Source organism: Melanerpes formicivorus, unplaced genomic scaffold (assembly GCF_026170545.1).
Source record: "Melanerpes formicivorus ecotype bairdi unplaced genomic scaffold, bMelFor1.0.p_v2 SCAF_2, whole genome shotgun sequence".
Lineage (NCBI taxonomy): Eukaryota > Metazoa > Chordata > Aves > Piciformes > Picidae > Melanerpes > Melanerpes formicivorus.
The window spans coordinates 17,782,533-17,810,064 of NW_027142354.1; the positions used below are offsets into that span (position 1 = coordinate 17,782,533).

The window sequence follows — 27,532 nt, forward strand, 5'->3', positions numbered from 1 at the left end:
GGCAGAGACAAAAGCCTCCTCACGTCCCACTGCATTATTTATTAATGGAAACTGGCAATTTAAGCATTCATCTCCCTCTAGTGTTGATCAGAGCAACTGATAACAAAGCATCTCTGATTCTAACGCTACTAGATCTAGTTTACACTGTCCATAAGAAGGTATTTAATGGTCTTTCTGATATTCCTGTGCTTCCTGCAGGAAAAGAATTCCTCCTATGCAGGCAACACAGGCAGACCCAGTTTTACTCTTCAAAGACTAACTTGGAGTATAAGGCAGAAAGCCACAGACATCCACTTGAAGTGTGTGAAATACAGAGGAAAGGGGAATAGCAGCAATGCAACTACTCCATGGTAGTAGGTTTGTGAAATGCTCTTATGTTTGTGCACCTTGAAGCTGCACAAAAGTCAATAATTTCAAATGCATTTAATATGCAGTTTTAACAGTTTGCATTGATTTATTTTTTTTGCTGTTGTCCCTTACACTTTTGAGTTTTTAAAAAGGGGGTCACTTGACTGGGGCCTGATACACAGAGCCAAATATAATTGAAGCAAGAACTGTGCAAAATGTCAAGATACTAAATTAGCTTATCAATTAACATGTGTATTAAAAACACAGGGTAAGAATTGCTAAATGAATGTACATCCACATACATATCTACAGTTGGCACCAATGATTAACTCTTAATTGGGTATACCATTCCCCTCCCCCCAAACTAAAGAAAACAGTATGATAGTCAGTCAAAACTCTAGAAGTACTGAACTAAGGAACTTAAGTCTCTAGTACCATATAAAATCATGCATTGTCTTCATAGGATGCCTGCCCATTATACAGATGGAAACTTATATACAGAATGAGCAACTGTTAAATAGTTCAGCCTCACTATTGCAACATGACTGCATGCATAGTGAGTATACATAACAAAAACGTTTGAGTACAGAATTTTCAGTTTCTAATAGGACTTCACTGGTTTTCACCCATAACACACTTCAGTATAAAGTAAATGATGTATTTAAAGCTCAAGTAATTATTTCCTATTAATAAAACAAATTATAAACTGAAATCACTTAAGTAATAGAAACTGATACTCTTGCACGCAACCTCTTTTGCCTGTTCACTTGGGCATGCACCTAGTGTTACTTTTCTCCTCACAGTACTAGTAATTCTTAGTGACTTCATCAGTAGATGAGGGTTCTCACTATTTCCACAAGGGATCCCAGAGTATCTCACACTGGAATCACAGAAAACTCCAAATATCAATTAGGGAGCATCATTTTAGCATTACAAAGTCAGTGATGGAGATAAAAATCTAACATTCCTGAGTAACTGCACTGACTTTCATCTGAGTGGTACCCTACTCGGTTTCACATCATATAACCTCCAGTTCTGGCAGCAAACACGACAGATCTGTGGGAGTCTACTACTACCCACTGCAACTTACTTGGAAGGAAAAATAGAAATCTAATCATGGGAAAAGACTGGAGCGCCTACACGCGCTGTAACTGGAGCCAGTCTTCTCAGGTGGCAGGCAGCAGCATTTGCAAATAGGTCCAACACACCATCTATTCTCATGGGTTAGACTACGCATATGAATGTATTTCAACTGTAACAAAGTAAAGGAAATCTCCTTTGACACCAAAGCAACTCCACCTTCCACATTCCTTCTACCCCAAGCCAGTTTCAGGTCTCCCTGCCAAGATGAGGAGCATTCTGGGCAGAAATGGAAAAAGCTGATTAAAACACATTTTTCTCTAATCATGGCCAGAGAAACTACTCATCTGTCCTGGCTTACCTTAGCATGGAAAGCTTTTCTGCACAGACTGGGTAATTTATAAGCAGCTTAGAACAGCCTCCCCTCCCAACTGAAAGCATTGAGTAACTCAAATATGGTTTAGAAGTGTGTTGTTTTTCCCCATTCCACACTAAGATTCAAGTTCAGAAGCAACAATTAGGACTTCCAGATATAAAGATCATACATACTTATTTAACAAACAATGTTTAAATGCTGCACTTTTTGCAGGAGCAATAGAGCAACACATGCCAGGAATCCCAAACGCTTCTGTATGTGAAGAACTCCAGAAGGACGAGTGTGTTTTGCATGAACTAGTAAAGGATACAAAAGCATATTCTACATCCTAAGGACCCTAGGGTCCCTAAAGCTGCATCAACCCACATTATGTACCTACACCGTGTCTAAAACCTGCATCTATGTCTTGGCTTCAGGAACAACAGAGAAAGAGTGACTGGCCATTGGAATGGGCTGCCCAGGGAGGTGGTGGAGTCACCATCACTGGAGGTGTTTAAGAGGATACTGGATGAGGCATGGTGTCATGGTTTAATTGATTAGATGGTGCTGAGTGAGAGGTTGGACTTGATGATCTTAAAGGTCTTTTCCAACCTGGTTAATTCTATTCTATTCTGTTCAGAGATTCACAGCCAGTCCACACTTTTGAGCTCCAGGCTGAATAGCAGGAATGGAAGCTTGCCTCAACTTGACAAAACTAGCTGCTGATACCAGTACAAAGTGCAGGGTGCTTGAGAAGCAATTTAATCATCTAGAAGAGAATCTAGAATTTACAGACAAGATTTTGATCACTTAATTTTTGGGTGTCTAGCCTTCTAGGACTAAAATGGCCAGCCAAGTCTCCCTTCAGAGTAAGGAAAGGGAATACCACTTCTGGAGGGCAATTTGTTTTGCTCACCTACAGCTGAATCACTTTCTGAAGTTCTTTATTATTTGCTGATTGCAGAAGACAGTCTAAGATGATTAGTTTTTTTGGCTTTGACACCTAGCCTTTACACACTTGAGTTAGGGTAAAAGCTGAAACAGTGCACAAGCTACAATCACTTTTTTTATATACTTCATTACTATAGTACTCCAGACACAGACCAGGCTTCAAGTCCTGAAGTCCTAGTCACAGAAGCAGCCAGTTTTTAAATGCTCAACTATTTGCTAAGTCCAAAGAGGAACAATAAGATCAAAGAGAGATTGTCTTGACAACCTATCCTGAATACTGCTTAAATATCCTAAGACTCATTCAGCATCTTCATACAAAAAGCCCACGGGAGAGTTAAGAAACCACTGAGCTGGTAAAAAAGGCATACAAACCCAAGAGAACAGAAGAAAAAGGTTAACAGGTTGGGTTGCTGTAGCACGTATATTACATTTTACCCTCCCATTACAACCGATACTAAAATAGCTTTCTTTGGTGCGGGGTGTTCCTTCTCAGATTTTACAACATAAGTAAATATCAATACTTAAAGCATTATTTTTGTCAGGCACAGATTAGGAAACACAGAGGGCAGCATCTCATCCCACTGATTGTTTTTGAAGTCTGCTTTTCTTCCTTCTTAAAATTTTGCAAAAAACAAAAGGAAAAAAAGGAACATTATTCAATGAAAACAGTATGTAAACTGATTCAGAAACCTGCCAGTAGACTTGCAACTTCAAATTGTTAGAGGACAAACTGAACAAGCTTGTATGTTTTTTTTTCAGAGTAACACATGAAACATGAAAAAAACATGAAACAGGTAACATATCTACTTAAGACAAACAGAAAAATTATCTCCGAGTATTCCATTAAATGTTTTCACCATAAAAAGAAATCTATGATTTCCTTATAAAGCTTTTTGATTTATTTAGGAAATTCTCATGAATGAAGTTGAGGACACTGTATTACCATCACAAAGGTTATCAATTGTTTCCTGTTCTGTAATGTAAAAGTGAATTGACAACCTGGCTGAAATCTCTACTACTTATATTAAGAATATTACCTTGCGTGTAGGCAGCATCATCAGATCCCATACTCAATTTCCGTGCATCACTGATCCTATCCACATGTGCTAAAACAGGGTCAGTAAGATGCTGGATACCCTCTGGTTCAACATAGTGATCAGGAAGGTTTAGGAGGTTTGTAGGTTCAAATGTTGGGGATACTACCCCTGGGGAAACTGCAGGGGGCTTATTTGGAGAAACTGTAATTTTAAAAGTATATTTTGTGTTAGGCTGCGTAACCACCACTCGAGGAGAGGTTGCAGTGGTGCTGTTGCCCACTGCTCGACTCTTGGGTGGATGGTGATGAATAAATGCAGGACCCATGCTTACTTGACCGGACATATTCCTAGAAGTGGCAGATACTCCAGGATTTGTCGATATGAAAAGCGTGGGCTGGTTCCGCACAACTTGGTCATCTCCTGATGTGGCATTTGCTGAAATGTAGACCTTGGGCTGACCACGTGTGATCACTTCATCAGTATTTGGAGGACTGGCCGATATGTAAACAGTGGGTTGACTTCTACTTAATGTCTGGCTGTTGAGGGAAGAGGGAGTAGTGGAGGTGCGAGGGCCAGATGAACGCAACTTAGAAGAACTGTTTCTTTGTGGTGGTTCAAGTTTGATTTCAATTTGGTTTTTGCGAGGTCCTGTGGATATATTCTGAATGTTGTATTGGCTATGAGCAGAGGATTGTGAGCTACCAGATGAATGAATCATAGGTGCTTGTGGAGTAGTAGGAGAACTGATAGGCATATAGACATGAGAAGTCTGGTGGCCTTGCTGATTTGACTGTGTTGTGTGTTGTGATGAGGTATGTGGCGTAGTACTGGATGCTGGAAGAGTAGTCCAGGGACTTGGCTGCGATGGCTGGTAGACTTGCTGAGGATGCACGGGATTAAACTGAGATGCCCAGCCTGGCTGCTGCTGCGTCTGTCGAGCAGGACCACTAGGAGTTGTGATGTAAGGTCTAATATAGATAGAATTTCCCTGTGGACTGTTAAGTACAGGAGGAGGTACACCATGTATGTGCAAAGATGTAGGGGTATTGCGACCAGGCTGAATATTTGGGGCTAAAGTTACCATAATGGGGTTGAATCTGGGTGTTTGTTGAGACAAGTTAGATACTCCTTTGCTGCCTAGGTGAAATCCAAGATGCTGCCCTGGATTAGAAGTACTAACTGCATTAGCCATCCCAAAGACATTAAATCCTTGCGGAACCTGTGCAGGTGCTGTCTGTGGCTCCTGTTGAAACAGTTCATTGTTGGACTGACTGGTTTGAAGGTGTCCATCACTAACGCTGTGAGCTAGAGTCCTACTTCCATTCATTCTACTTCCATCTCTTCCATGGTGATACACATTCTGCGACTGCAAATCCAAATTAAGAGATGTCATGTGATTTCGTAGTCCAGGAATCCCAGAATCATCCGAAAAACTTAGGTCTCCTTCACCGTAGAGATACTTTGTGCTCTCCTGAGAGAGAACCGCACAACAGGCATCCAAATTATTGTTATTCTATAAAAGACAGATGAAAATGTAACATTACTGATACAATACCACCACAGTTAAGATATAGATGCATCTAATTATCATTGAAAAATTAACAATGCAGCATCAAAACAAAAGCATTAGGTAGCTGAGATAGCTACACATGCACAAGGGGTGTGTGTGTGAAGCTTACTATTTTGAGAACTGCAACTCAGTCACTGGCACCAAGAGCAGGGGGGTCTGCATTGCTTCTGAAGCAATGATAGGGAGATCTTGGGACCTTGACCAGGTAACACCATACAGTATAATACACAATGGGTGACTATTTTTGCTATTAATTCACAATTTAAGAACCATCTTCAGCAATGACCAAGTCTGTGGTTTGAGGGGAAAGTGACAGAAATAATGAATTCACAGCACCTGCATATCACTGGTTAATAATTTAAAAACAAAAATCAACACACATTTATTTCACGTTTGCCCAAGCACTTCAACACTCATCACGCATTACCTCCTGCTGAAAATGGCAAGTGAATCTTACATAGAGAATAAACATGCCAGCTGACAAGAGTTGCACATGACTTCAGAAGAAATGTAAAAATTCAGTTTATACAAATGACTCTTTTGCAAGATGAAACTATTAATGGAAAACCCAGAAGAGATTTGTATTTTCATTTTAAACGGCTGCTCACAAAGCTTTGAAATACTCCTATCTGCGCAAAGTTACTTTATAAAACAGGATGACTTAGAAGAAAAAACAAAACCTAGCTGATTTTAAGAACATTTTGGAAACAAACTGCTAATCCCTCTTCTTTTTCTACAAGTTTAGTTATTGTACTCTGATGTTCCCAATTTAGTTCCTGGTGTAAGGAGTTTTAGAAAAGAATGAACATGAATTAGTGACTTAGTTTCTTAATACTTTGCTCTGTCCATATCACTTCTCTTACAAAGCACCCACACCCTCCTGCCCCTCTGGAAAAAAAAAGAAAATGAGGAGCATTGAAGGTCCAGATGCTACTAAAACTCATCTATCACACAGTAACTAATAAGTATGTGTACGATCAAGAACTGTGTGTGCCAAGAAGTAACACCAATTAGTTAAAGAATAATGCAAGCAGGAAAGCAAGATAAGCTGATCCATGCTACATGCTTTGTATCAAGCTACTTTTGTTAAACTAGCAGATAGTAGTTCTCATCCTTCAATCAAACAAGGTCAGAGAGTGTTAAAGGGACAGCAAGACTGAATGTACCATGCAGATAAAAAACACCAAAGCCTCCCCAAAAAACAACCAACCACCGAAAAAACCAAAGAGATAATAGGAGAGACAACAACAGGAGAGTGAGACTTGGCTGAATTCCACTCACAAAACTAAAATTTCATGTTCATATGGGCCAGATGAAGTTCTGCGTTTTTAACAATAAGATCCCAGAATAAAACCCAGCCACAAAACCTTCCAAAAATAACAGGATTCCCTAAAGACTACCTGAGTAAATATCTCTATATGAGGGTTGTTGCAGAAAAATCTTGAGAGATAAGAAAATGGGTCAAATTGATGGTATACATATCAGCTCTAGTTTGGAGTAAGAGCCAGAAGACAAAGTGATCAAGTTGTGTTAGTAATGAAGGAATCACACATGGACAAAACACTGGGTAAGACAAAACAATAGCCTTGTATTTGTTACAGATGAGAAAAGGAAGACAGAAAAAAGGCAAATAGATGGGATACCACATAAAAGCAAGCTAGAAAAATCTGAAAGGCAGATTTTGCATGAACTAGAGTGAATTAAAACTATTAACAGAAAGGCCAAATATCCCAAACCAAAAAGGAACAGGGCAAGCTTGCAAGGCCCTTCAATTCAGCAAGAATGCATTTCTCTTGGACTTTTGTTTTGTTTGTTGTGGGCTTGGTGGAGTTTTTTAAGACTGCACCAAATCAATACCCAAATTTCAGAAATGTCAATGACCAAATTGTAGAACTCAAAGAGGAAATGGGGGCATATGGAATCCCTGGCATCTTCTGGCTGGCAGTTTCAACCGCTTCTAGCTCTTTATAGATCACAGAACCGGTTGATGGCAGAACTGAGCATATTCCAGCAAAACAATACCCCTCATCTTAGCTCTGCCCATGTCCCAAGTGAGTTTAAAACGTTGGCACCCTGAAAGAGAAGGAAAAAAGAAAAAAAAAGGAAGGAAAAACAAAAAAAAAGAGAAGAGATAAGAATGTTGGAGGGAAATGAGGAAGCAAGAAGAGGCAAGCAAGAAGGCTCAAGGAGCAGGTATAGGAATGCTTCAGACAAAAAAGAACAACAGGAGGATGATGTCCAGACTGGGGATGCTGCAGTGACTCCTTTAAATGAGGAGAGCTGAATGCAGGAGGCTTGCTGGGAAGAATGGAGGGATGTTAAATTTCCCAGGAGAGCTCAGTGCTGTCAGCCCAACAAAGCAATAAAACCTTTTACTCCCTAGATTACAGATTTAAATTTCATCGTATTGGATGTGTCATGGTCCTCTCTTTTTAGTACACTAGAAATTGTTTAGACATTCCAACAGTGGGCTATTCACCTCAAGACATTCATATTCTGTTTAAGTTGTTCATTATAAACATATAATGCTATAGAACATCCTTCAAAAGAGAAGCTGAAAGTGTTTGGCTAAAAATAAAGAGGGGGATTGAATTATCTGTAGAGTTTTCCTGCACAATTAGCAGTGATCTATAACTTTTGTTATAAAAACCTCTTGTCTTCTCTCCTGGGATCTCTTATACTTCCTGGTTTAAAAACAATGTCACCCCAACACATGATACTTATACAGCAACTATTGTGTGGGCAAGGCGAATGCACCATTTCTTATAACACCCTTATCTTTGACCCAAACAATAGTTACTGCAGTTATTGGAAATTCCTTCCACTATGCTCAACTGCAAGTAGGCACAACTCAGGATTCAGATGCTGTTCCAGCAGTATTGCAAACACATTCAGAAGTATGCTCAAATGCTGTCTTCCAAACTTTACCACCAATCCAAGTAAATTGGTTGGTTTAGAGAGCAATCAAAATAACTAACCCAAACCCCTCACTATCTGAGTAGCAATGCTAGAACTTAACTGAATCATAGAAACCAAATCTCATGAAATTTCAAAAAAACCACCAAGACGGCAGGGTTTTGCTGGCAACTGGTAGAAGCTCTCAGTTCACAAAATAGTCAGCTTTCTAGTGTAGTAAATTAGTGTAATATTGCACATATGGAGCATTTAATTACACTCCAGATTTGTTTTAAAGTCTCTTAAGAAAACTGACCAAAACACTTCCCTCAAAATCTAAACCTTTTCCCCTTATCTCTAAGTATGGGATGTACAGTAGTCTTTTCTTCAGCTATGAAACCTGCTGGTTGAATTACATTCAAGAGATGATTACAGATGCGTGCACTCTGTCAAGTTCATTGATCTGGCTCAGGAAGCGGTTCTCATGTGTGAAGAACAAAACTGTACTAGCAGTATAAGAATTAAATTACACCTAAAGAGAGCTAATTAAAAAAAATACGGCAATTTACAAACCTGAGAACAACTACATGCAAGTCTGGTTTGGTTTACTCTTCAACTAAGTAAACAACTGGGGAAAACTTGTAGCCTCAGAACTTTGCCCTCTTGGAAAGCAAAACCAGTCCACTCACCAAACTGCACTTTTCACAGCTTCTTACTCTAGTAAGAGCATCATGATAACATCTTGAAAATATGAACACTGACACAGTCACACTTCTACTCCCAACGGTACAAGCTAGTGTATGTAACTAGATACACATATTTAAGTATGTATCTGTGTTATAAATAAAAATACATACAACAAGCAACACAAACCATTATAAGAATGCTGCATCATAACCACAGATATGCTAGCCATAGTCCAGGGACAGCTAGTTTCTGGGAACTAATGATCCATCTTTTTTCCAATCAAGCAGTGTATACTGATGATCAGTATGACTATTCACACCATGCTCTAAAATCAACCAGAGTACCCAAAGGTTGAGTACATTAGATAACGAAAAAAATCCAATCAGTATGGATGCTTTGAGATCACTAGAAAAAGCAAAGTAAGCATGTTTAAGCCTCATAGTTAGTCTATCAGAATTTAACTCTAGGCATTTAGGTATCCCTATGTGACACTTTGAATGGGCATATTAATTTATCTGCTTAAGTAACAAATGTGATGTTACAGAGCAAAACTTGATATGCAATATGGTCATGTAAGTATTCTGATAGTGGCAATACAGACTACAGATAGGTGGAGGTAGAAGTTTGCGATATGGCAGTCCATAGGCTTAGCACTAACTGCAGTTCCCATCAAAAACGCTTCCGAGCCCAACAGAAATCCATAGATCAGAAGCATGGACTCCAACGCTACAAAAACCTCCAAGTTAAGCCTGTGTGGTAGCCAAAGCCTTGGGAAGTACTGAGCAGAAGCACACACACAACATAGTGGATGCCAGGCTACAAGATTTAGGCTCAGCGAGCTATCACACCCCCAGGGTCCATATTACACTCCCAGGTTCTCTGCTGCAGAAGGTAAGTAGCACCACCTACACCAGCTCTGCAGGCCAAGGGAGCTGGGAGTTAAAAGCAGTGAGGCCAACCGCTAATTATCTTGAAATGTGACGGAATCCAGCTAGCAAAGCTGCTTCAGGACCTAGCCTAACACTTAAAGCACAACACTTGCCACGTTGCTCCCCTCCAACAACAAACCAAGCTAAAAATGTAAATAAATCCCCCCATACCATAGCAGCTTTTTTGGTACAGATTTATAGCACAGCTTTAAAATGTCACTATTAGACTCAAGCTGGCTTTGCATCTCTCCTTTTGCCACAGTTAGTTTTGGCTCTTGAGATGGCTAAGAGGCACGAGTATACTGATTGTAGAGCTGGTACTCTCCAGACACACACTGATTTATGGGCTAATTTTCCTTGGGCCACCCCTGATTAGACATGGAAAAAGAGAGGCAAATTTAACACTTAGCTTGCTGTGCAACACAAAACAATTGACTGTATTTGTCTCAGGAAAAAAAAACAGAAGAAAAATCTGCTTTCAGAGGTGACATCCATACATAACACTTAAAATAAGCAATGCTGCTTACTTGTACATCATTAACAGAACACTGACCTGTAACATGCATCTGGATACAACACCTTCAGGTACCTCAGGAAACTTCTGTCGCAGGTCATGTAAAACCTGAATATCAATTTGCTGGCTTCCTTGGGCCATTCGTATATTGCCTGGTCAGGATTGTTTTTCAACAGGCAGTTTTAGGCCTTAGTAAAGGGAGTACTCATCTCTTCTGTCCCAGCATTTTCTGGAAGAGGAAGGAAAGCCTTAAGACACTGAAGCAGGCACTTTTGATGTAACAAAAAGCAAGGAATCACAACCCCAAAAAGCACCACACAACCCTTCTCCAATTATGAAATGTAAGTCTGTATTTTATGTCAGTGTTTTCCCATGTGACATCTCTGGCTACCTCATTGCCCTTCACACACCTAATCTTGAAAACTGACCATTTACAGACACACCTTTATCTATTATAGTTTAAGAGGAGCATTTTTACTTATAAAATACAAATAAACACAAAGAAGTCCACAACAAAAATAGGAACACAGCTTTTGTTGCACTTTTGACTGCACCTACATCATTACTATCATTGCTATTGAGGATATTGTGGCTAGAATTCAGTGTTTCTAAGTGTCAGGATTTACAAGCAATAGTCTATTTTTCATTTAACAACTATACCTCAGAAATATTCTGAAATTATGACTAGAAGGAAATAATTCTGTAACACCTCGAGTTTCTTCACTTAATTCTCCTTCTGTTCTGAAGGAATAATGTATACGTATGAATAAGATATCACAATTACCCAACTGACACATGCATAGAAATTATCTGTCCTGATCATACAATAACCATAGGCTTTTACCAAGAATTTTTATCAAGTACATTTGGAAGAATGCATCTATGTATTAAGTAGTGGAACAGTATCTCACTCAAAATTTAATGCTACAAATACATCAACTACATGTCTAATAAAAACCCAAAACAATCAACTCCCAATGTTAATTTATCTCTTCAGTTAGGAAATCTCATTTGAACATCACTATCAACTTATACACTTTCTCCTCTCGTACCTGCTTCATTTTTTTCTTTGCCTCATTCAACACGCTCTGTTACCACACCTGCTGACTCATGGCAACCTGCAGCAGAGAACTGCTTCCACCACCACAAGGCACCTGTACATGCTGCTCCCTGGATCCCATCAGCCTGGGTTCTCTTCCAACAGTTACACTGGCACCCAGGCTTTGTAAGTGAGCCTGTGTGCTTGTGTTTTTGTACTTCTATTCACTAAATGGAGCCTACTGGCAAGTTAATTGGGGACCATTATTCACAATTTTCTAGAGCATTAACACCACTTCCAAGTCAAATGTAATTTAGTTCAAAGATTTAACCTCTCTTAAGACTGAAAAGATGGAGAGAAATCGGCAAAGAATTGACAGGAAGGCACAAAGCACAGTTTTCAGCAGATATGACAGGAATAATATTATTCCAAGACCACTGAACCACTGTATAAGACACGCTAGTCCTGAACCACTCTATTTTAAGATTTTCAACTCCTGTGTCTTCTCTGAAGTGATAGTTATCAGTAACTGAAATTGACCCAAATCGGAACATCTCCATTAATAGCTTAAGAGCAAATGTGAGGAGTAATAGAACAGTATGAAACTTACATTTTCTTTTTAACCAGCTATTAACAAAAAACCTGCCCTGTTTAAGAAGAGAGGAAAAACAACCACTGCAAATTAAGCATCAGTATTAAAAAGTCTGTGTTTACTCTTCATATAAATGTCCATCTTTTGTTGGCTGTATCAGTTTGGCAAAATAGCATGTTCACGGCTCTTACAGCCAAACCTGTTACTGAAAGCATTTAAAACAAGAAGGACATTTCATATTGTCACTTGTGGTAGTTTTAGCATATGCATTTAAAGTTTTTTCACAGGTCTTGAACTGAAAGTAGTAAAATGTAAATAAATCACTATTGCCTGTACAAAGGAAAATAATGATGATTCTAAACAATCCCACTGGAAGAGATAAAGGACTTAAACTAATTGTAGCAAATAATGTTTCTCTCTTCTCTCGCTTCTTTGCTCTGGGAGAGATACTGACTTGCTTCTGCTTGACCTTGGCTGCATTGTTTTGGCTAGGTCTAACATCTCTCTGCTCCTTTCTCTTGTCCCTTTTACATACAGGGGGGTAAAGGGGGAAGGGGTGGGGCACAGAGGAAGAAGCTATTAGCTTCCCCTGGTCTTTGAACAGGGGGGATCCTTGCGCTGTTCATTAATTGTAAATACCTGTAAATATTGTAAATACTGTGTATTTTGTACATATTCATTGCATTTAATTGTAGATTGTAGTTTTGCTTGTAAATACAGCTTTCATTTGCTTCCAACTGAGCTGGTCTGGCAAATTTAACATTGGGGGCAATTTTCAGCTCATCACATTACTCCAGCACCTTATTTCGATAAAATATTTTTTTTCAGTGTCTGCAGTCTTGATAAAACACACAATGATCACAGTTTACATTTATTATTATAAACCAGCATCAAAATATTATAAGGCTTAGCTTAAAATTAAAGTGCTACAGAGGCATTTTTATGCATCTTCATGAAGCATAAAATGACTTACAGGGCACAATCCAATGTCTGCAAAATCCAGTTATTTTCTGGTAGTGTGTGATATTGGGGAGACTGCTTATTTTTAGTTTACTACTGTACATCTCAGTTTGGGTGGCTAAGCAACAAGAAGATGCATGCAGTTAGTACAGGAAGAGCTAGAATTAATATCTAATGTATAATTTTATTGAAGTTATTATGAAAGCTTTGTATGCTTCAACATGGTGGAAGACGATTATAGCGTAATATGGGAGAAAAAACCCACAATAGGCTCTGCTCCCACTATCTTAATTCACAGAGAAATACATTGCCTACAGGGCTCAGAAAAAAACAGTGTGGGTGTCAGTCTCTATTACAGTAGGTAACTAATAAAGCTTCACTGACAATACAACATATTAAAAATGCACTTGTGTCATATGAATATTAAGATATCACTCCAAACGCTACTTAAAGAAAACCCTACTGCAGAGATTGAAGATATTTAGATTATTAATACACTGAAATTAACCTTAAGGAAATCTGAAGTAACAGTCCAGGGGGCCTCACAAGGCCTCCTGTTTAGAAGTCTTCTTTACCCCACAGTACTTGATGTTGCAAGGAACTATTAAAAAAATCACAGCATCCATCCTGCTAGAGCAAAGCTTAATGGAATTAAAAGTTATTTTGACAGACACTTGTCTACAGAACCAAAACACAGCACTGTTGTCAGCCACAGCACTCAGAATCTGGCAGCAGAATACCCAGAAAATTGTTAGGAAGTTATATATACACCAGTGGAAAACAATAGGTACGAATGCAAAAGTAAGACAGCCAAGACAGCCAGTAAACAGGCTGTAGAAGAAAAGGGTACCAACAGGAGGTAAGAGAAACTGCTGACAGCAAATTTTCAGCTTCATTCAAAGACTCAGGCACAAAATAAGGGCAACATAGCATTACAGAAGTAAACTGAGAAGACTATTCAATAAATTAATTATCAGCAGAAATGAAATCCAGCAAGAGTGATCCTAGAGAAAGAATTCTTCCTAAAAACATTAAAAGCAGAGTTTATTTGCAGAGGAAAGCTTTTAAATACTGTAGTGCAGTACAATATAAAGTTATTGTTGTGGCAATGCCCATTTACTAATCCATTTACATACTGGCTTTTAGCTATTTCAAAAAAAACTTTAAGTGTGACTTTGTACTGTTGAAGAGAGACATGGATAATGAAGATCCTGGTGCTCACTTATGCCAGAAATACTAAGTAACTGGAAGAATTAATTAACTGTGTTCTTTTAAAGACTACTGGCAAGATCCCCAGATAACTTAAAAGGCTTGGCAATTGTAACATAATGGAGCTCCTTTAAAGCTTTATTCTGTGAAAACTACTGATGCAAAAGTAAACAATGTGTCTTCCAAAGGCTACTCTGTCTCATGAGACCCAATTTCTTTCCAAAAACATTCAAGGACGACTCAATGTAAAATACAATTCAGATGCCAAATACTAGTCTGTTATAATGCTAGAGCAATAGCTAGTTGAGAAATAAATACATTTTAAAATGCATGCTCTGTTAGAAGAAAGATTTAACGGAGATTTTACAGACCAAAGCCAATTCTTCAACACAAACCTTAAGCTGAGTGTCACAAAACACTTTTCACTTACAATGCAAGTGTTCTTCAGAGTAAATTCTGCCAAATCTGGTTTTAGGAAATAAGTCTACCTAATAAAAGCTAAACAAAGAAGCTGACAATCTAAAATGTTACCTGCACTTTTTCATTACTAAACTTCTCTTGCCACAACTTCACATACAGTCCGTAGCATGAGAAATATCACAAGGTAATTGGGCAAATATTGACATAACTACTACATCAAACAATTCCAGTTGAATTTATGATGAATTCATAATGACTGAAGTCCCATTTATGGTCAGCTACCACTCTGGAAAGAACCTTTTTGAGTTCAAGAGAACAGCTTTTGGGAATAAAACAGCGCTGCAATAGTAAACAGCATGTTAGAATAAACCTTTGTTAGAATAAACCAAACCAGGTTGGAAGAGACCTTCAAGATCATCGTGTCCAACCCATCAACCAATCCAACCCACCCAAACAGCTAACCCATGGCACCAAGCACCCCATCAAGTCTCCTTCTGAACACCCTCAATGACGGCGACTCCACCACCTCCCCGGGCAACCCATTCCATAGCGCAATCACTCTTTCTGTATAGAACTTCTTCCTAACCTCCAACCTAAACCTCCCCTGGCGCAGCCTGAGACTGTGTCCTCTTGTTCTGGTACTGGCTGCCTGGGAGAAGAGACCAACCTCTGCCTGTCTACAACCTCCCTTCAGGTAGTTGTAGAGAGTGATAAGGTCACCCCTGAGTCTCCTCTTCTCCAGGCTGAGCAACCCCAGCTCCCTCAGCCTCTCCTCATAGGGCTTGTGCTCCAAACCCCTCACCAACCTTGTTGCTCTTCTCTGGACTCGTTCCAGCAAGTCAACATCTTTCCTAAACTGAGGGGCCCAGAATGACCTCCCTGCTCCTGCTGGCCACACTGTTCTTGATGCAGGCCAGGATGTCATTAACTTTCCCCAAAATAAAATGAATGGAACCTTCATATCTATCTTTGTACTTCAGAAACATCTAATAAGTAAAATTGTTGATGCTCTTCTGTAGTATTAATTTCATCACATCTTACCTGTGTTTTCCACATGGCTAAAAATGCTATTAAATAATCAATCTAAAACCTTGTTTTAGAAGCCTGTGTGTAAATATTTACTAAACAGAAACAACAGGCCACTTCCTTGTAGTATTAATGGTGCAGATTACAGATTTTGTGTATTTAAAGACTGTTACAATGATAGCAAATTAGATGCAACAAGTTGCAACACAAGACTGGCAGAGCTTGATAAAGCGCCTGTTGAGACAGAAGCCAAGTACTTCCTGGCACTTCTTTGACAGATTCAAAAAAAGAGGTAGAACTCCCAGCCCAGCAAAAGCTGAACCACTGTACACTTACCTCAGATTCCTTCAGCAGGACTAACTAGGAGATTCCTTCAGCAGGACTAACTAGCTCTCCAACTGTCCCAAACTATCTGCCTATTGACTGGATAGCTCAAAAACCAGTAAGAATGTTTTCTCACATCCCCAACTCCAAGCTTTCTTGAGCTTCCCCCATATATATAGATACCTTTTTTCCTATTATGGTATCCAAATACCAGGTCAACAAATATTAAAAAACTTCTATCAGCCCTGCTTTTCTGTCAGACCTAAATTCTGATGTATCACTCCAACTCATGAATTCAACTGCAGGCCACTTTCCATTGAAAATTTCCTTACAAAAACAACTCAAATTATAGCTGCCATAGACATTACTAGCACTTCTTTCAGCTTGTGTTCAAGTATATATCAATGTCTGTGGTCTATAGCCAAGATTGGTAATCACATTATAAGCTTATGAATCGCTAAACACAGACCGCTGATGCCCAAGCAGGATCTCCCTCCCCTGGCTGCAAGTACTGCAATTTTATTGTCAGCTTATACTTACTCGGTTTGTGTCAATGCTCTCCCCTTAACATGAGGTTAGGGTTGTACTTTTGTATCCCCATTGTTGGGGGAAAAAGAAAAAAACCAAAACCAGACTGCATCACGTTCTCCTCTTGCAACCTGCTTCTCCAATCTTTTACATGCTGCTTTCCAGGCCTATTAGTACCTTCTTTCCTTTCTCATCTATACCAGCAAGTCCTTGATAAATGTGAGACTTGAACATGTCCAGAGAAGGGCAACAAGGCAGGTGAGAGGCCTTGATCACAAACCCTATGAGGAGAGGCTGAGGGAGCTAGGATTGTTTAGCCTGGAGAAGAGAAGGCTCAGGGGTGACCTCATTGCTGTCTACAACTACCTGAAAGGTGGTTGTAGCCAGGAAAGAGTTGGTCTCTTCTCTCTAGCAACCAGCACCAGAACAAGAGGACACAGTCTCAAGCTGCACCAGGGGAAGTTTAGGCTCCAGCTGAGGAGAAAGTTCTTCACTGAGAGAGTCGTTCGTCATTGGAATGGGCTGCCCAGGGAGGCGGTGGAGTCACCATCCCTGGAGGTGTTCAAGAGGGGATTGAACGTGGCACTTGGTGCCATGGTCTAGTCATGAGGTCTGTGGTGACAGGCTGGACTCGATCTTTGAGGTCTCTTTCAACCTTGGCGATACTGTGATACTAGAAACTCCCACTATATGTGCCAGTAAATGGAGCTAAGAAAAACAAAAACCCAAGAGAGACTACTGTATGTAAGGTCAACTTTCCTTCAAGAAATAGGTCTCTAGCTCCAGGGAGGACTGCATGGTTTTAACTACAAAAAATGACAGCTTGCAGGAAATTAGGGAAAAGTCAAGAATAGTAACATTAAATAGGTATGATTCTCTGAGAAGATACAATATAAAAAACACTTTAAAGTTAAACAGCAAGAAATAATGAGTCTTTGACCCACCCACTACCTAACCTTAAAACACATGGAGTTAAGTGTAAGGTGGTCTGAACACACTTTACAAAACAAACCAAAACAAAACACAACACCCCAAAAAAAAGTAATTTCTAAGGGAGGAAATATAAAAGCAAGACTATTCTACCATAGTCCTATATTCTCTCCACACAGGAGGTAAAGAAGTGAAATGATAGAATTCTAAATCTTACACTCACATCAATAATGATTTAAATGCATATTTTAAAAGAATGCATGAGAACTAGATGATAGAAACAGGATTACTAAATACTCCTAGCAGAATTTAGTTTCTCTAATACATTACTCAGCTTTTCTATGGCTATTTTGAACCATTTCAAGTCACTCAGCCGCTTTAATTCAATCAGAAATAATCATCTTATCGAAACCACAAGTTATTTTTCACTTGCTACAATCCATCTCCTAAATTAAACAAATAAATTGTCAAAAAAATAAAGTAATGTAATTGCAATTAGTTTCTGGTCTCATCTTTAACCAACTAAACAGTGATACTTCTATTTATTTAAGTATTTGCCAGATCTCTGCTGTGCACTATTACAAATCTAAACAAAAATATGAGTATATAAACCTAATTTTATCACATGACCATAAAACTGGGGGGGGGGGGGGAATCAATTAGAATTAAAACTAAGCATGACTAAAGAGTTCTCCCCTAAACAAACTGTTGGATTTGACCAAAAGACTTCTAGCAAACAATTAACAATGAAAAAAAAAAAAAAAAAATCAGAGGAAAACAGTAAACTCTGCAACAGTTTAAAGAATTACTCTGTTTCTATGGAAAAACCCGGTTTTAGTGACCATACCTTGAAGCATGAGTTTCTGTCTTTTTCTTCCTCCAAATTCATACAAATGTAGAGAACATAAGCATATACAAACCCTTCAAAAGAGGTTTAATCTGTCAGGTATTTCCTTGAAAAGTATGAGCATTTACACTATTTCTAAAGGAAAACTAGATAGTTGAGGTTGTACTTTTTCATGTTCTACAATTAAGAAAAGGAAGGGGGGGTTGGTTGGCGTTTTTTGTTTGCTTGTTTTTTTAAATGTGGGTTACTTTAAATCATGCTAGGTCAAAGATACTAACGTGTATATTAATAGATGCTATTAATTGATTTGACATATGTTGGGTTTGTTTTTCCTTTTTTTTTTGTTTATTTTTTCTCCTTTAGAGAATGTAATGAAAAACAAGGCCATTTTCCTTTACTGTGGGCCAAAGCATAGTGGGTATTTATTTTTGTCAACCCCTTCCCCCCCACCTTGTTCTGCACCCTCAAGTTTCTGCTGTATCTGCAACAAAGTTTTCAAAAAGATAACCCTCTGTGAACTCCCTGGAGTGTCCACTGTCAAATGTGGGTATTGCTGTTTCAAAAAGTATGCATTATTTCTAGTACAACTATTCTGAGATCAAGGAAGAGGGAAATAACATTAGACAAAAAAAGTCAATCCGAGAAAGATGCCAACCTATATGATCTGCTTTTTTTAAAAACCTGTTTTAAAACAACGACAGAGTCCACATGGAAGTAATATTTGCTTAAACTTGTTACTTTTCTCTTCAACACATTTGATGACATGTCCTTTAAAATCTGTTTTTGATTGATGATTGACAAATAGGAAAAACTCCCAGTTCCTAAAATTAAGTGATTTTAAACAATCACCTAAAAGCTAGATGCTATAATCTCTTACACCTTGACTAACTATAATGGATGTTAGTAGAACGACACAATAAATACCCTGCTGAGTCAGACAAATGGTCATTTTAGCTCAGTATTGTCTGCAACAGAAAGCAATATTCAGGAAAACATGAAAGTCTGAGCCTTTTTATTGTACATTCCTCTCATTTTCTCAGTGTATATAAAATTGTGTGATTAAGGCAATTCAAGAGCAGATATGTTTATTCTCTTTACAGGCCTGTTGACAATGTATCCATCAAATACCTTTTCTTAACTTGCTGAACTCATCTGCCTCCACAATACCCTGTGGAATACCCTTCTATAACCTTTGCCTCTCCAAAGTGGTCACTCATTTAAGTCCCTCCTTGAAAGGTGAGAGGTGCCATATTGATTCTTAAAAAAAACAAACAAAAACCACCCAAACCTACTTTTGCTACTTCCTCTGTACCACCAAGATATCTTCCCCAAAACATGGGGCGATAGCAGTCCCCAAGAGGATGGGTCACCACAGCTTTTCATAGGACCAAAAGGACGCTATTTCTCTTGTCGTCAGATATCTTTCTGATGACAATGAACACCTCTGCATGCTTTTCTAGCTGCTGCTGAACATCGAACCAACAGTTTCAGGTAACTGCCATGTATCTTCTGAACTTTAATCAAAAGTTCTGAAAGAAGTACCTGTAAGCACCACCAGGCCTATTACACAGCATAAGATTGCATACTGGAGTATTAACTGCCTAATACTCGACCTCACTGCCACCTATGCTTTTCCCTCTCCATATCTGGTTCCCCAAACATCACTAACTGTAAAAGTTTGAAATGTTTTCCAGTGTCTTACTACTTCCCAGTTTAAGTAAGAGATAGGTTAGCAAAATCCACAACAGAAAGAAGAGTCAAAGCCTTTAGTAACGCAAAGTCAGAAACACGTAAATCTTGTGATACAAAGCCTGTTGTATGTGCTCATTACAATGCACAGTAACAAACAGGGCAAAGAGCACCTGAAAGTATGTGTTTATTCTATCCCCTGCTTTCAGGAATTTTTGCCACCACACTACACAGAAGAATTCTAAAAAGAGCTAGCTCCAGAGCAGCTTGTAAAGTTCCAGTTTTTATTTCTGACTTCAGTCCAAATCAGATCAAAGTCTTCCTTGAACAAGCTGCCCCCTAAAATGCTCTACACATTCAGGGAATTTGGCAGTAACCTATTGCCAACAGCAGCAATAAAACGGATGTGAATGACAAGTTCATTCAATTGCTTCGGGAACCTCTACAATAGTTGACTTTGGGCCAAAGGAGACTACCCTGCAGCCTAAGTACACAAAAGCCCATCTCAGAATCTCTTGGCTCCAAGTACCCGCACAGCATTATGAAACCACACTCCAATTAGACCTAGAACTGCAGTTTTCAGACTTCTGGCTCTGCTACTGAAAACTACAGTCCATCATGGCTGCTTCAGAGCTGTCAATCTGATCTCTAGTCACTAGTCCCATAGCAGGACCATTGAATCTCATTTAGCTTAGGTAGGATTTAGCTTAAACTTGCTAAGCCCATATTGTTCTTAAAAATCTCCAGCTAAATACCCTCTGTATTTTGCAGTACTTTTGGACAGTGATTTCCCAGTTTAAAAACAAAGCAAGACAGCACACAAATTGAACACAAAGTATTTCAGAAGAGACTGAGGCACATGATTACTATCTGAAAAGCCACCATGAGACACTACCTTATAGGAGGCAGCACTCAGGAATAACATGATGCTTTTTCTCTTAAAAGATCACAAAAGGGACATATCAGTAAAGTTCTATTAAAAGTTATATGTAAACTATATTCAGAAAACAGAAATGTGACTTATCAGAGAAAAATTCAGATGGAAATAATTTGAAATTGAACTGTATTTCGAAAAACAAAAAGATTCAAATGCACATTGAAATACTTAAAAGAACAATTGCTTGTTTCATAGCAAGGAGCCAATAGTCTGTGAACCAATGCATATATCCCTTAACATACAACCACTCTAGAGATCACCCTTCACTACAGCATTGCTACAAAGTTTTTCACAAATCAAAGTTATACATAGTTTGCCGTTACCCTGCACATCTTAGCTCTCATCTGAATAGAACAGCGAGAAGTGTTATCACTTCAATCCAGAACTAAGTACTCCTAATACACCCTTCTCACTGAGAAAACTATTTTATGGGCATGTCAAACCCAAGTGGTGCAAAACTGAAGTAACTGTCAGTGTTTTGGAAAAAAGCTTCAATTGAATAACTGAAGGTACTGTACTCTTTTCCCTATACTGTCAATACAAGGATGAAAAAATGCAAAAGGCTGAAGATGTGCTAAGTTATAAGCAAAACATACAGTGGATTTACTCTCAGCTGCTGGATGTAAAATTATCCCATTGTCCCATCTCCCCAACAGGAAAAGTCTGAGAGTGAACTTTATGCCCTTTTAGTATTTTCCTGATGACAGCAATTACCACATTATCTTCAAAATTCATATGAGAACATAAATAAAACATTCTGTTGTGCAATGCTTTAGCTCCTTGCCTGGTAGTTCCATTTCTGATATGTGTTTTGAGTTATCCAGTTCACAGCAGGAAGCTCTGGAAAGTCTCCACACCCAGGCGAACACCTAAACTTCAGCAGTTCAATACAGAGGTCAGCAACAGCATTACAAATCTCAAAACTTCCATTACATAAGGCAATCTTAGAGTAGTTTTGCATATGACTGGACTGGCATTTGAAAGACTTGTGCCCTAAAGTGCCCCTAAAATGCTAGTAAGTTCCAATATCCTACCACTGTAAACCAGAAATTAAGCTAATTGGAGATCAAGGCACATGACAGTATTTTAGGGGCAACATTCTAGAATCAAAGTATCTCAATAATTGCCCTTACTTACAGACAAACAACTTTGAGGAAGGAGTAATGGTTTTCAACTATAAGTGTGTACCTTTATATTGGACATAAAGAAGAAATTCTTTATGATGAGGGTACACCCAGGAACAGGTTGCCCAGAGAAGCTGTGGGTATCTCTCGTTGCAAGTTACTGGTTGGATGAGGCTTTGAGCAACACAGATCTGTGAAAGATGTCACTGCTCACAGGGGGGAGATTGGGCTAGATAATCTGTAAAGGTCCCTTGAACCAGAAACCATTCTAGGACTGTAATATTGATGTTCAAACCTAATATAACTGCTATTCTTTTAACTGCAAAAACCTCAATGTATTAATAGAATACAATAGAATAGAATTAACCAGGTTGCAAGAGACCTTTGAGATCGAGTACAACCTATCACCCAACACCATCTAATCGACTAAACTGTGGCACCATGTGCCCCATCCAGTCTCTATTAAGTAATGTCTTAATTTGATGGTGCTCAAGTCAGGCTGTATATAACAATTACATTAGAAAAACATATTCACAAAAATCCTAACAGTGACCAGGCATGTGAATTACTTTCTTATTTACATTCCATGCTGTGTCTTTTTCTCTAATCCCTGTGTAACATTTTTCCACTGAAGAATGAAATGTCTTGTTTATAATATTGGCCTAAAAACTTGTCTATAGTACATCAACAACTATCAACAATGATATTTGCTGAAATAAAAGATAACTCCAAATAGATTTTAAAATTAGGATGAATCTCTCTTGCTGCTTTGACTAAAAAAAAAAAAAATCAATTTATGGTGAAAAAGCCTCCTCATAAATCACTTGCATCTGACTCTCAGACATATAATGTACAGGCTATTTCCTGCTTTTTATGAGGAAATTTTACTAATTATTTCCCTGATTTCATTAAGCCAGTCTCCATTTTTTGCCTTTAACTCAAATTTCTTCATTGTGCAACCCCAGCCCAGGGACTAATTTTGGCACAAGATGGCTACTGCCACATGGCCCAGCAGGACAGTGATGTCAAATGTCAGGAAATAATGCCACAGAAAGCAAAGATCTGAAAGTCCTACTATTCTGATAAAAGCTGGTCCCATCTTCAGGAGCATGAAGGAGGGAGATAAGCCAAACCACAACAGATAAAAATGTATTTTCACTGACCTTCAAACCATAGGCCACGGGCAGAATCTAATGGCATGAGACTTAACACATCTAAGTGCCAGGTTCTGCACATTGGCCACAACAACCCCATGCAGTGCTACAGCCTGGGGTCAGAGTGGCTGGAGAGCTCCCAAACAGAGAGGGACCTGGGGGTGCTGGTTGATGGTAGGATGAACATGGGCCTGCAGTGTGCCCAGGCAGCCAAGAGGGCCAATGGCATCCTGGCCTGCATCAAGAGCAGTGTGTCCAGCAGGAGCATGGAGGTCATTCTGCCCCTGTACACTGCACTGGTTAGGCCACACCTTGAGTACTGTGCCCAGTTCTGGGCCCCTCAGTCCAGAACGATTCCAGAGAAGGGCAATGAAGTTGGTGAGGGGTTTGGAACACAAGCCCTATGAGGAGAGGCTGAGGGAGCTGGGGTTGCTTAGCCTGGAGAGGAGACTCAGGGGTGACCTTCTTGCTCTCTACAACTACCTGAAGGGAGGTTGTAGGCAGGCGGATGTTGGTCTCTTCTCCCAGGCAGCCAGCACCAGAACAAGAGGACACAGCCTCAGGCTGCACCAGGGGAGGTTTAGGCTGGATGTTAAGAAGAAGTTCTATACAGAAAGAGTGATTGCCCTTTGGAATGGGCTGCCTGGGGAGGTGGTGGAGTCACCATCATTGGAGGTGTTCAGGAGGAGACTTGATGGGGTGCTTGGTGCCATGGGTTAGTTGTTTAGGTGGGTTGGATTGGTTGATGGGTTGGACGCGATGATCTTGAAGGTCTCTTCCAACCTGGTTTATTCTATTCTATTTATACCCTTCTTCCACATCTCACTGTTTTCTTTACTTGGTTTGTTTTTTTTGGTACGGTTAAATTGCAAATGTTTATATGACTACAGAAAGAAACAGTTGAGCACAGGTTTCAAGTTCAGGAGTAATTGCGCCTTTGACACACTTTCCAGTTCTTTAAATTTCAAAACAAAATATAGAATCATAGAATCAGTAGGGTTGGAAAAGACCTCAGAGATCATCAAGTCCAACCTGTCACCCAACACCTCCTGACTAACTAAACCATGGTTTCAAGTGCCACATCCAATCCCCTCTTGAACACTTCCAGCGATGGTGTCCCAGCAGCAACATTCCCTAAGTATCTGTTTCTTACTGTCCACTATATGAAACTTGAGGGCTTTGGAAGAAGCAAGCAAAGCAAAGCATCCACCACAGCAAACAACATGGGTGGAGATCTCTTACAGCCATCAGCATCCTCCCAAGGTGTGCAGAGCAGCTTCTCCACCACTCAGTTCTTGGCTTTTGCATCTCATTGCTGATGTGGCAGTGGCTCACATGAGCTCCCACACAGCCATCAGGACAGTGCTGAGCAAGCAGATCCTGATGCCCCACACCACACCATTTATCACACTACCAGCGCAAGTTAGGCCAGCCTGCAGCCCCTGGCTGCAGCCCCTGAGGACTCATGTACATTCACCTTTGGCAAGTTCACAACCCTCTTTTACCTTTATGTCTCCTGAATCTGGTAAAACTAGGTAAGTACGTAACTGTGGTTTGGACAGCAAGATGGAACAAATTCAGAGGGTGTTAGTACAGCTCCATGCGAGTTGCCATTAAGAGTGGTAAGTGGTTGTCTGAAGGTTGACAGTTCAACCCTCTTACTGAAGATGGAATGTAAGGGTAACTATATGGGTATAAGGGAATGGAATATGAAAGACACTACCTCCTTGTAATAAAATAAAGAGATATATATATATAATATTTAATTTCTGGCAGTGTTATCTTCAAATGCCACCATATCTTATTTACAGAGTATATTTACAGGTTCTGTTATTTGGTTGTAATACATTCCACATATGAAGACAGTTAAATGATTTAAGCACCAATCTGAGAATTTTCAATACAGTGATTTATATTGGAAATTCTGGTGCAGTGATCTGTGTTTCCCACAAGGGGGATTCTGTAGCAAATTAGCCAGGTACTCAGGGCTTGCTTCTTTGTCTGGTATCTTCCCAGATGCTCTAACTATAATTCAAGTAGCTCTTGGCTCGGAGAGGTCTAAGGGGCCACTCTCCCTTGTGCCCAGTTCACAGTGTGCAGCTTTTCCCTGGCTCAGAAGGGGCTAAGGGGCCCCCCTCTCTCATGTGCTCTGTTGCCAGGCAGTAGCCTTTCCATGGCTCTTCTGGGATTCAGTCCTCTTGGGGCTTTTCCTCTTTCTGCCTCCAGAGCAGGGCTCTTGGAGTGTTGGTTGCCTTGGTCCAGGTGCAAGGCCCAGGTGTGGTTTGCCTGTGAGGATAAGGTCTTCAGCTGCAACTCTGGCAGCACTTGGCTCTTGGTGCTTTGTGGGTGAGAACAAGGCTAACTGCCTACCATCTCAGCTGGTTTAAATAATGTCCAAAGACAATTAATGCCCTTCCATAACAGGGAAACCTGATAGCTGAAGCTATAGGATGAGGCATATCCAAATATAGCCAGGGGCACATATAGTTCACAGATGTGTTACAAGGTTAATTACATGTGCTACACATTTGCCTGGACCACCTGGACCCCAGGAAGTATCCAGGTTTGCACATGCACAGGTGCTCAGCCCATTGTCTGCATTAGGACATGTTTTGGGGCTTGTCTGTTCAGAACACACCTCTTGCCATACACAGAATCTGCAGAAAAATAAAAACCCCAGGTCTGGATAACTGGAGGGAATCACTGCCTCTGCTCTAAGACTCACAAGAATCTTCTTGTAACGTTGCAGCAAGGGCAACACTAATGCTAATGATTTTGATTGTACTTGTCATGGAACAGTACCAAAATCATAGGATGATAGGGGTTATAAGGGATCTTTGGAGAGCATCTAGTCCAACTCCCCTGCTTTTAAAGAAGGTTCATCTAGAGCAAGTTGCACAGGATCACATCCCAGGCAGGTTTTGAATTATCTCCAGAGAAGGGGAGTCCACAGCCTTCTCTAGGCAGCCTGCTCCCATGCTCCACCACCCCCAAAGTAAAGAATTTTTCCCTTATGTTCAGATGGAACATCCTGTGTCCCCCAGAAATCTCCTCAAACCATACAAATCTCCTCAAACCATACAAACCATACAAAAATCTCCAAAACCATACAAAAACTTATTTTATTATTTCTAACTCAGCCAATGAAATGCATTAAAATTTCACAGGGCAAGCAAGAGAGTTCTCTATAGTCTGAGTTCTCATTACTAGATTAAAAAAAAAGAGCTTATTGCAGTAAGTTAATAACAATAATAGTAATAACAGATCTTTAAAATTCTCATTTCCTGCTACAATAATGCTACTATGAGCAACAAAATTGCTATGAAGAATATTCCAGCTGAGTCTTCATCCTTGCAGCCATGTTACATACTGCTCTCCATGGTGTGACTTTTAATTTGTAGATTAACACAGTAACTCAATAAAAAGCCTCCAAAGCATGAATGTACTAAATGCAAGTTAAATCTACTTGTCATACTCTGTAATACACAAATTTAAGAGTGGTTCAGTCATATCACAGAATCATCAGGGTTGGAAGGGAACCCAAGGATCATCTAGTTCCAGCCCCCCTGCCAAAAATACTACCTACTTTAAATACAGAATCACAGAATGGTTTGGGCTGGAAGGGACCTTAAAGATCACCTAGTTTCAATCCCTCTAACACGGGCATGGACACCACCTACTAGATCGGGCTGCCCATCCAACCTGGCTTTGAACATTTCCTTTTAATTATCTGTCTCTTCAATTGGTGCATAGTATTCAACAGCTGATACACCTGCTGCAGAGGGGACTTAAGTAAAGACCTTAAATACACGTCCACACAAAGCCCCAGTACATTTGCAAAAGAAAAACAAAAAAAAAAACCCCAAACCCTAAACAAACAAAAACACCACAACAAAAAACCCCAACAAACAGACAAACAAAAACCCAAACAAAAAAAAAAACCCAACAACCCCACCACCCTCCCAAATCACAACAAATCAAGCCCTAGGAAGTTGAGTAAAGAAAATAAATAATCAAGAACATCACAATTAAACCACATTGACATGTATTCACATAAGCATCACTCAAGTCCTGCATAACATCATACAGTAACTCCATGGTAATATCAGGAATAGACTCGCACAATCCGATCTTAACACACTTGAACACAAGCAAAGACAATTTCTCTCATCATGCTGAAGATGAATAAGCAGGAGTATCTCACTGAATACAACACTGCACTTCTGGACTACAATATCATCCCAACAGTCTTATCAACACAGACTCTTTGCTGATCCCATTTTAAAACACATCAACAATTTCAACTTGTAAAACAATTTCTCCAGGTTGCAGTCAAAACCTCCGACTTGCTAAGCAGGTACTTAGAAATTAATATGAACACTCAAGA

General features: G+C 39.6%; 1 protein-coding gene across 1 annotated transcript in view; it reads right to left on the reverse strand.

Annotated features, from left to right (window-relative positions):
- The window catches only part of TAB2 (TGF-beta activated kinase 1 (MAP3K7) binding protein 2), a 69,752-nt gene that overhangs the window by 8,097 nt on the left and 34,123 nt on the right, over positions 1-27,532 (reverse strand). The window contains exons 2-3 of the mRNA XM_068152234.1: positions 10,406-10,595; positions 3,772-5,284 (exon numbers count right to left, since the gene is read on the reverse strand). Of these exons, the coding sequence (XP_068008335.1) occupies positions 3,772-5,284; positions 10,406-10,507 (1,615 nt within the window). The 5' untranslated portion in view covers positions 10,508-10,595. The remainder of the gene's footprint in view (positions 1-3,771; positions 5,285-10,405; positions 10,596-27,532) is intronic.